At 36.8% G+C, this 11990-nt stretch overlaps 1 protein-coding gene across 1 annotated transcript in view; it reads right to left on the reverse strand.

Moving 5' to 3' along the window:
* Nucleotides 1–10933, reverse strand: part of LOC139713465 (annexin-B12-like) — a 35647-nt gene extending 24714 nt beyond the window's left edge. The window contains exons 1-4 of the mRNA XM_071625191.1: nt 10829–10933; nt 9552–9760; nt 4719–4885; nt 1880–1969 (exon numbers count right to left, since the gene is read on the reverse strand). Coding sequence (XP_071481292.1) covers nt 1880–1969; nt 4719–4885; nt 9552–9678 — 384 coding nt within the window. The 5' untranslated portion in view covers nt 9679–9760; nt 10829–10933. The remainder of the gene's footprint in view (nt 1–1879; nt 1970–4718; nt 4886–9551; nt 9761–10828) is intronic.
* Between the last annotated feature and the right edge of the window lie 1057 nt (nt 10934–11990).

The following is an 11990-nucleotide window of genomic DNA, read 5'->3' on the forward strand; positions in this document are numbered from 1 at the left end:
TTTCAACTCCAATAACTTTTAACAGAATAATGCTACTGCTTTGAAAATTGGCATTAATCATGGACAGAATGTCCTCATAGAGCATGCTTAATCACAGCTTAATCTAATTTAATCTCTTCATTGTTGTTGCTCCAAGGAATTACATCCTGTTTCTTGTCCCATTCATCGCACAGCTGGTGCGGTTTGGTAAAGATTAAGTGCTTGAATAGACACTGTACTTCAGAGCCTCTTTTCTCAGTTCACAGTTTTCCAGAGTGTGTGCTTCCTTTCCAATATTTAGATTATTTAGATTAGGTTAGGAGAGTCCACTTGAACTGAGTTACACATCATTTTAAAGCTCAGAGTCTGCTCTTTCAGAATCTGCCCTTAACTAAAAATCCATGTCTGATGACTTTTTGTTGGTTTTGTGATGCAGGGTCACATAATACTATATACATATAGGTACAAAAATTGCCCCATGTTGTCAAAAGAACAGGCATTATCCTCATGCTATACATAAACCTGTGTTTTGTATGCAGACACAGGTTTAAGACCTTGAAAATGAATCAACAAATTAGAATTTATAAATTGGATTTCATACTTTAGAAATTATTAAAGATGCATACATTCTACATACATAACGTATTTTCATGAAATCAAGGCTTTAATTATATATGATAAACTATTTTGTAGCAGAATTCTCAGCTCTTTAAATTCTTGAGAGAGTGACATATTGCAATCTATCAAAAAGTGAATCCCAACATTGCCAATCTTCTCTGACTCTAGATCCTAAGCAACTGTCTCGACAATAAATATGATAAAGAAGAAGGTTAACAACTAAAAAAAGGAGAGAAGGGTTCATATAGAGAAAAGTAAAAAGAGGCATAATCATCTTTGAATTTCTGTGATTTCCAAAGCTCAATAGTGCTCATCAGTTAACTTCCAGGAATACATCAAGAATACTAGGTACTGTATCTGCAGTCACGGGGCAAGGTACAGTGTGTAGTGGGCATATCAGCCGCACTGATACATGGATATTTGTGCTAATTATGCGAGCAGGTAGCCGTATAACTCCACAGACGCATGTGGTGCGATGTCAACACTGCATCTGGGAAGGTCATTTCAGTGAATAACCTTTACTGTATCCTCTATGCAGCACACAAAAGCTCTGTGGAGTTACTCTGGTATTCTTGGGATCAGTAGACAGTTGTGAATACAAAAGTTTGTCTTTGTTTTTGTCTTTTTTGTACAAATTCCAACAACGAACACACAAGTGCTTGCTGTTATTAATCAATTTCTGTCACATTTCACATAAATTTCTAGTTGCAAGAATGAAAATGAAATAATATGCTAATTGAGGATTTTCAATTTTCCTTTTATACTCACTGTGCCTTCCATTTTTTTTTTAAGAATAGAAAAGAGTATTTATTAGTAAGTGGCACCTGATAACCTCCAATACACACACACACACACACACACACACACACACACAAATAGAATAGATTATTTTGGAGAAATAAGAGCACTTAAAGACAAAGTAGAATATTGGAGTGACAACAAAAACAACAACCACAACAACAACAACAAACTCCTACTTTTAAAATTCTATTTTTTTTCTCTCTTTGTGGCATGCTTGTAAATACATATTCTATTCCCCATGTCTCTCTCTCTCTCACACACAAAAATACACCTAAACACTGAATGCATTATCACATACCATACACACAGATTGCATGTACCTATTGTGATAATTCACTTGCCATATCAATATGCTTCCTCATGCATATCATGAGCACTGATTCTTGTAGCTCCAACTGCCCAACACTTTAAACACATATTTCAGCATCTTTCAACACACAGAGGAGAGGTAAGCCTGCTATAACGTGTTTCAGTTACTCACTGCAAAGCCGACGTTTGGCTGGGGTGCGTAGGGCAAACCTCCTGCTGCTGGCATGGACCCATAGTCAGCACTCGGCATGGGCATTTGTCCCTGCAGACAAAAAAATAAAAAATAAAAAATGAAAGGAATGGACCAATGAATGAATTTTTGTCCTTCTTTGTTATCATTCCATGACATTCTTGGCATTCCAAGCTATGCATCCATTCTGTAAAGCTCAGAACATGTACAATACATCTCTACCTTGGAATTTTATGCAATGTTCCCTTTGCACAATGTCATAGACCATATGCATGTCTGCATATGTGCTTTAAATATACATATATAAAGACTGCAAGAGACAAGTTTTTGGAGAACTCAATATATCTTTTTGTTTCCGGATTAATGCACTTAGAAACATTAGTATTAAGCACTATATAAGTGTTATTCATTATTATTATCATTATCATATAACTGTAGTTTTGGTCTCTGAGTGAAATGTGTTACGAAACTGCATGACAAATTACCAAAAGTGAAAGACAAAAAAAACAACAAAAAAAACCACACACACACATTTTTTTTCAGCCATTTGCTGAGACTTTGATCCCCAATAATGCACAAGTTGTGTTTGCGCACAGAGGACAAGTATGCCAACGTCACATACTGCAGTGCAAATGACTGTAGGCACAAGAGCCTAGCAGCATAATGCATCGAAAATGACTGTAAGTGTCACCATAGCAACAACTTAAACTAGAATTATCACTGAAGGTGATTAATACCCTCGCCCCTAGTGTTGCTTTATAGTATGAGATGTCATGAGGGCAATGACGTTAATACCAAGTTTGTGCACTTGTCGAATTGGAAACAGACTAATTTTAGTTTACTGTACAATTACAGAGTTGACACTGAGTATAAAACTTACAGCAAATGGAAACATGCTTTCCCCCAGCATCACTACACTTAAAGACCATCACGCACACCAAATTTGACCTTCATAGCTTGAATGGTTTATTTTAATACAAAAATGAGTGGTTACCATGGCAACACATTTTCCTTAGACTAACACATTGGTGTCTTGCAAAACTACCCTTCTAGATCATGATACATACTAAATTTGACTTTAATTGCTTGAAAGATGGAAAATTTATTTGATCTGCAAGGTTTTTTGGTAAAATTGTGGTTACCATGGCAACGGTTTGTGTGACAAACACAAAAATTATGTGTTCTTGAATTGATTGAAATTGATTGCTTGAATACTATGGAAGTTATTCAATCCACAAGGTTTTGGTAAAATTATGGTTACCATGGCAATGCACTGTCCGACAAACACACACACAAAAAAACATGTCTTGCACATTTATACCTCAATATCATCATTTACCCTAAGTTTCATCTAAATTGCTTCAAAACTGTAGGAGGAGTTCGCGACACAAAATTTTGCAACAGACCGACCGACTGACCAACATCAAGGTGATTCCTTTATACCCCCGCCACACTTTGTCAATACTCATAAGTGATTAGCTGTCTCTTGGCTGCTGCAGATAATGGAAGACATCTTCATGACATAGGCTTTGCAATGTACAACATTCAATATTTTGTTGTTGTTACTTGAAGATTCCCCAAACCCCCACACAGTAAAACTTCAAATAAAACTACTGAGTTAGCCTCAAACAGAGCAATTTTAGACAAATGATACCATTATCAGGGTATGAGAGTTTGAAGAACACCTACTTCTGATGGGACTTCCAATGGGCATCTTCCATGGCAACCATTGACAAGCAACCATGGTGTACTGTGATTTATTAAGACAATTCCTCTGAATCACATGGCCAGAGGTCAAACTTTTAAAACTCACTTGAATTTCCCCACTAATCTGCTGCTTTAATTTGCAATCATGGTGACAAATTTTCCTTTCAGTATAGAGCACACATGTGGTTGTTGAACTTTAGTATGCACCATTCCTTGGGCATACAGCAAAAATTCTCCAAGACCTCATGCATTGTTTATTTTGCTGTTGCGTACACACATTTTTATTACAAATCTTTCAAGGTCAGTTGCTATTAGAGCACTGTACATGCTGAATGTACAGTACTATGCATGTATGTATGTATGTTGTATGTATAAATATATGACTGTATTTATGCATGTATGTATATGTATGTTGTATACATGTATGAATATATGGGCATATGTTTGTATTATGCATAAGTGTGTGCATAAGTTTATGTGCTCGTATGTACAAAGCTTATATGCATTATTCGGTCAAACTGTTCAAACATAAAGGAAAACAAACAATAGTCATTGGAGGAAACTCACAGCGCAGCATTTATCAATGTCTGTCTTCAATATGACACTGTCAAGTTTTTAAAAGTAAATGTCGAGTAAAAATGTGTAATTGTTTGCATCTTTGGTGATGTAAATTATCCCCTTCTAAAATTCAACAATCAATGCCACACAGTGACAAAAATCAGGAAGTGATTAATCTTACACTGTACCTTGCTCATTGTAATTAAAACTTTAGCAAGAAAACCTACTAGTGTACAATGTGTGAGCACTACCAGGTACTTGGAACCAGCATGATGTACCGTATCTGTAGACTGGGTTTTCAACTAGGATCAGGGATACCAATTATGTAAATAGCAGTGCGATATTTTGAGGGTTGAAAAGGTGAATCTCTGATGGTCAAATGGAATATTTACCTCTCCAGCAATAGACATGTGTAATCACACAATTTGGAAAGACAGTATTTTCAATTAAACTTGTAGTATATGAGGCAAAAAAGCACAAAATACTGAAAAAAAGGCAACAGTTGGCATCTCTGCAGGATGGTTGAAATTCAAAACACTCAGCCAACAATTCTTACCTGAGGTGGGTATCCGGGCTGAGAAGGGTAACCGGGCTGAGACGGGTAACTGGGTTGGGCTGGGGGATACGATGGCTGCTGGGGTGCTGGATAGCCACCAGGGGCTGGTGGGTACTGCCCTGCTGGCTGGGCTGGAGGGTAGCCACCAACTTGGGGAGGGTATCCTCCTTGAAAGTTTCATGTTTTGGGAAAGATTTCACAATGAGTCATCTTAAAAAGCCAAAATCTCCATAGTGTATGACATTTGACATTATAAAACATGAATGTGTTTTAACATGTACGTATAGTATGCATGTATGTATGAGTACATCTATCTATCTATCTATCTATCTATCTATCTATCCATCTATCTATCTATTTACCTACCAACCTACCCATCTATCTTCCCATATACAGTTGAACCTCTCTTATCCGGCCTCCCTTTATCCGGATCTCTCTATTATACGGACGCAATCTCGCCGTGATTTTTTTTAAAAAACAATTACGGGAGGAAAGGGGGATTCCCAACTCCTTGAGAACTCCTACACAAACACACATGAATTTCATATTAATTCCAACATGATTAATATACATTACATCAAATTTCCTTCCAAAGTGCTTACCTTCAAACATTTTACACCCCCAAACATCCCCAAATCATCACAAGAACATGGACAGATTATGCGCTCGAGTTCTCTCATATCGCATTGCCACATATAGGTCCATACACAGCCGTCGATATGACTAGATAGACATGCATTGTTTCGAGTCATTGGCTGAGCAACGAATGACATTGAACACTCAAAAATTGTTCACACACAAAGAGAGAGAGGGAGACCATCTAACAATGGCGACCTACAGTCGACTTTGCCGAGCCGTGATGATCGAATTTTGAAACGTAGTTTCGTTGACTCGTACTGTTTATTTTCAAGATCTACTTGATACATTTCTTAATAATTATTTAGGTAAATCATCCCAAGAATTTATAAAAGAAAATGATTTCATTCTTGCAAACATGAACCTCTACTTTGGGGTCTGTTACTGAGTGTAACAATGAAAAGGTTTCAGTGTACACATTACTACATGTGGTACTACAATGGGCTACATCAGTACATTAGATGTGTATGTATATGTACATGTATAAAGCATTGAGTCTCCCGTATCAGGCCAAATCCCTTATCCGGATGAGCCCCGGTCCCAACTTGTCCGGATACGAGAGGTTCAACTGTACATCCTATGTATGAAGTCTAAGAGTTTAAAGAGGAGCACTTCTATGCAAGGACAAAAATTTAAATACTTAGCTGGAGTTGCTCTTTTTTTAGGACTAGCCATGGTATAATACTGGAAAAGGCCTTCATCAAAACAATTCATATATATTCATTATGTCAGTGCCTAAAAGTACTGACACAAACTATAGACTAACATAGAGTTTGTCATCATTCTGGGTTTACTGTTTCACTGAAAGATTACTACTGGTAGACTAATTTCCAGTCCATCTGGAGTTCATCAAGTTTACGATGCCATGTGATTGACTGAGGTAAAAAAATCAAAACAACAAACTCTTGCAGTATCATACACACAATAATGTTGATATCTCGGTTACACACTGTTGAATATTCTGTACATGTGTGCACTATCACTCAATGTATTGCTAACAAGCATTGCTCTGCACAAAACACATTCTGTTCTTCCTGTTGATCTACACAACTGTGTAATGCAAATTTTCCTGTGCATAAAACTTGCATGAAACGCGAGAGCAAAGATTTGCAATTTAAGCAAACTGCTCAAAGGTTTTGTCTACACAATGCACTGAATGCTACTGGCAATTTGCAAAAGTGTCATGTTGTGAATGTTTCCTGTTTTACAGTATATATCACAACTTGGCTTACACAGTATAATATATTAATATTCATGTTGTTGATCTGCATTTTACTGTTCCCTTTTATCACATACCATATATCATATCAAATCATATCATGACCTTGCATCACATAACCACCAAAAAGTAACCAGATGTTGGTTTTCAGTTAAGGGCAGATTCAAAAAGAGTACCATACTTTAGACTCTAAGCTTTGAAATAAATTATATATATTTATAACTCAATACAAATAGACTTCCTTAGCCTATCTGAATAAGGGAGGAAAGGACATTTTGAAAAGTGTCTATCTACTGAGAAAAGAAGCTTTAAAGTTTAGGTCTGTTTAAGTGCTTAATCTCACCAGGCCGTGCTCTGTGCAATGAATGGGACAATAAAGGGTAAAACTCTATAGAAACCAAAATGAGGGAAACATCATATTAAAGGACAAGTCCACCTTCACATACATAAGGATTGAGAGAATGCAGCAATATTAGTAGAAAACATCAGTGGAAGTTTGAGGAAAATATGACAATCCGTTCAAAAGTTACGAATATCTTAAGTATCTGCGCAGTCACTGCTGGAAGAGAAGACTACTACAGTGTGCAGTATGATGTCACATGCATACAAATATGTAACGAAAATAAAAAGAGAATTTCACAAAACTTTACTTTTTGAATAAAGTGCACATTTCTTCGACTTGCTACTGACGTATGTTAAGGGTAATATTATTCCCCCTGCCTTCTGAAAGAGAGAAGTCGAGTGTTCTTTTGTTATGCGAAAAAAATGGAAATATGTTGAATTTTCTTTATTCTTTCTTTATATCGTTGTACTCATGTGACATCACAGGCTATAGTAGTCTTGTCATCCAGCCGTGACTGAGCAGAAACTTCAAAAATTCATAACTTTTTAACGGATCGTCCGATTTTGCTCAAACTCTCACTGATGTGTTCTAGTAATATTGCTGCATTCACTCAACCCACATGTCTATGAAGGTGAACTTGTCAAGGGATCATATCGTTTTGGATGAGAACTAATTTCAGGTTTCTAACATTTTTTGGTGTGATAATGAGAAACCTCTCATGAAATGTGAAAGAGCATGTAATTCTGTGAGAAATTCAACATTTATTTGATGAAAATTGGTTTTGAAATGGCTGAAATATCCAAATAGAGCGATTCTAATAAAGTGTGGGACCCACACTTTATTACGATCACTTTGTTTTACTTTGTTTTTGGATGTTTCAGTCATTCCAAACCCGATTTTCATCAAATAAACTTTGAATTCCTCTTAGAATGGTATGTTCTATACTATATCATTAGTGTTTTCTCGGTATCTCGCAAAAAGTTAAAAGCCCAATTCTCATCTCCACCAATACTGCACCATCCTTCTAAGCTGAATTTTGCACTCTATTAGCACATTCTATTCAAGACTAACAAAGAGTATCCCATTAGCTTTATGATCCCAAACTTCAGAATTAGGCAAAAGAAAAATTGCTCTTTTAGAAAATGCAAAACAAAAACAACAACAAAACAACGAAAGATTGACTAAGATGACCCATTTCACCTACTTGGAGTCCTCACATAAAATCAGGCTGTGAGAATATTTGCTGGTTTTGTACAGCACAGTCACATATGTGATCATGATAACACAGACTTTGAAAAGTGCATTCACCTTCAACCCATGTATCATGGCATGTATTACTTTTCAAATTATTAGAAAAAAACACACACACAAACACAGCCAATTTTCATGAGATATTCTGAGGTTAGATACAAGGTCTAAGGTCATTGTGGTTTATCCAATACCCACACATGGAAACCAGTAATAAGCCATCAAGGTGTTTGTTACCATTTCAATTCTACCTTAGTCTTCCTTCCAGTCACTGGTTTTCTTTGCTACTGGGAACATTTGACAACATGGAATATGGAATATGGCATCTGGATTTTCCATTTGCGAAAAGGGGAGAGATTCCGAATACCTTTTGGTCTTACTCATTTCTTACTTATGTTGGGAGGGTAAATTCATTTCATGTTGGTGGGATTAAACCAAATTAAGTCAGTATGATGTTGAATTCTATTTCTATAACACATGAATCCCATGGTAGGTAAGAAAAACAAAGCAACAAGCTTTCACAAAATCATATTGCCTTTGGCTTGAATGACTGCATAGGATACAAAGGGTTGTGACACGGAACATTTCATGCAAGTATATGAAAATTTCAATCTTGTTTGCACACTAACAAAACACAAAGCATTAAAAAAAAAATACTTGACATACATCTCACATAACATGTTTCGATGCGATACGTAAGAAAAGTTTTGGTCCGCCACAAAGTTCCGTCATAAGGTACATTTCATAATGCATACAAACTTAATATAATCTTGCCATATTTTTTCTTCTCATTTTTTGTCTGTCTTTCTTCATTCTCTTTCCTCCCATTTTCACTTCCTTTCCACCCAGCAGGATATAGAAATAGATCCTTGTGCACATTTGAAGAGTAAAAAGCTTCCGTCGTTGGTGTTCTTTATAATACAGACCAAGCATGCAATATTATTTATGGTAAGTCAAAGCACAACAGAAATCCTATGTAGCTTCCATCCTATTAACAAGTTCTGACATATCTTTTGCAATACATATAACTCACTAGATTATCTTGGAAACATGAAACATAATTTCATCCTTATAATAGCAAAAAAAAAAAAGTTCAGGAAAGTGTAAAAAATGATAAATGGCAGATTTTTTTTCTTTGACTTTAGAATTCAGAGATAAGGTAGTTAAGTCACTAAATATTTGTGTTTTTGTAGAAATCTCAAATTTCAGTGTTTTGCACATTAAAACATCTTACTTTGTACATTTTTCTTTGCTTTTTAGTTGTTGGTGCTTTGTATTGTTTGTTTGTTTGTTTGTTTGTTTGTTTTGCCTTTAGTGGTTGCAGCTGTAGAAGTGTTTGTGACATCATCATGGTCATGGTAATGGGTCACATGATACAATACAGTACCTGGGGCTGGTGGGTAGCCTCCGCCTTGCGGCGGATAACCTCCTGGTGCTGGCGGGTATCCACTCTGCTGTAGATACGGGGCTCCTGCATTCGGATACCCTCCACCAGATGGGTACGGATAGCTCATCTTCTATCTAAAGTGTTCTGGCTGCTTGAAAGGATGCTTCTGCTCACACTGGCTGGTAAAATCAGATGACCAGACCTTCACTCTGTCGGAATGAAATTAATAAAGGTAATCGATAAAACACTGCACTGAACCATCCGAAAGTTATCATACACTTGTACATTTATAACCATGTTTACTTAATTAGGAACAACAAAATAATCTTTCTATTTAATTCTGCATGTACAATGTATTTCTAACGGTATTTGCATTTATCAGTGCACAGATGACTGTTATTACTGTTGTTTCCTTTTGGCTCTTGCACAATTGAAAAATGAATACCACTGCTCAGTGCTAGATGCATGCTGCTTTTATAATCTATTACTACTATGTATAATTTTCCTCAAGAGAAGAATCAATGTTGAATTGCACATTTTGTGATCAAGTTTCCTTGGAAATATAAAATTTTCAGTACCCGTACTCTATCACAAATATCAAGGTTCTAATACTTCTATCATATTGCAATTTTCACAAATCAAATAATTTTTTAGCAAAAAAATGCTAATAAACAATCTTAAACATGTGATGATGTCAACAATGTTTCACACATTCTGGTAAAAGCTGGTGATACGAATTACACTTAGTTTCTACTAGTTTACTGCTGGTCAATGGCTAGACAGAAAGACCCGTCTGTCCGGAGGACTCTTTTATATCTTGCCATTAACGCTGTCCTCCGTGAAGCCAAATGTAGTCTCCGCGGAACATTCCCCGACGGACAGATACAGACCGATCTTTCGGTCAAGTCAATGGCAGGCCTAATTCAAATCTTCGAACATGACCAAAACTAAGCTAAATAAAATTCGGCAAATATTTCAACAAGCAAAATGTTTGGTCATTACATGATCAGCATGTATGGAAATAGGAAAATACAAAACACCTCTAAAACAACAACAAACATCGCGAAAAGTGGAGCATGCACAATTTCACGTCAGAAGTTGCGTAGCGCAGTGCAGCTGCAGTGTATAATTGTGTAGGGTCTATCTTACACTAAACCTTACAAGTGGGACTACACGTAATTTCCTATAAAAACAGAAAACGGAATCACTCTCTAGTCTAAGGCATGAAACCATCGACAATATGAAACTCATCCAAGAAGTCCCACTCTACCACTTACATTATCTTAAGTTGCTTCAAACTTGCGATGAAAACGAAAGAAACACAAGTTTCTTGAAGTTAGTCTCGCACGGCACACGCCCTGCCTGCCCTGCCTGCCTGGTTGGTTCGCAAGGCGACGAAACGATATGCTGCTAGCTGTGTGCTTTGCAGGCCTCCGGGTCTGTATTGTGTACTAGTATTGGTTGACTGACGGCCAAGCTATTCGCTCAAATTACTTCCACCAGCAGGATGTCAAGCCTGTCAGCTGTAATGTTTGTTTGAGGAGCGACTTAAAATTAATATGAGCTCTTATACGGGTTATACATGTGGTTTCATATCAGTTGCAACATGATATTGCCGTGCGCACTTCTATATTTTATCACACCGCATTCACACTTCATCATGGATAAAAGTAGCCATAATGACTCATTTCTACCACTCAGACTTTGATTTCAGTTTGACGTCACAGGTTGTGTGTAATGTTAGGACAGGAACAATCTTCACAGGGTAAATTGACGTCATCCATGTCCAGGGTGCACTCAGCAGGTCAAACAAAAATCTCTGTGGAGTGAAAATGACGTATAGGTTCATGATATGATTTATTTGTCAAAAGATAGACCTAAGCAATTCTATTAAACGGAGATTCAGACATCAGACTAATGTTTGCAATATGATCCACAGCCACGTAAGGAAATGTGACACGCTTTAAGAGAATGCAACAAGTAGTTTGTTTTTGCGATTCTTAATAGCAGCGAGAGCTCGCGATCGACATAATGAGAGAGAAAGAGATGGGGGGGGGGAGAGAAGGGTTTGTGATTTCCCCTTGCTTTAGATATTCATGTACACTGTCTTATGATTTATTTCAAATCGGGAAGTGCTATGACAGTGATTTTAATATTTCACGTTTTTCCATTTCAGGTTAATGACAAACAAAAGGACACGATGAGTACCAACTTTGATAAAGTAGACAGGTTAGGATTCAATTTAAATTTCTTTCATTTCCTTTTTTACGAAGAACATGATATTAAAAAAAAATCACAAAATGGCGGTCACCTGCCTAACGCAGCTACCAGCCACTCATTTTGTATCCCGTTGTGAATATCTTATAACTGCGTAACATATATAATAGCGGCCACAAAAGCTGAGCTCACTGTTGAATCAGTCATGAATGATTAGCTTTT

This window comes from Diadema antillarum, unplaced genomic scaffold, assembly GCF_040938485.1.
Source record: "Diadema antillarum isolate AM-2024a unplaced genomic scaffold, OU_Dant_1.0 seq00001978_RagTag, whole genome shotgun sequence".
Lineage (NCBI taxonomy): Eukaryota > Metazoa > Echinodermata > Echinoidea > Diadematoida > Diadematidae > Diadema > Diadema antillarum.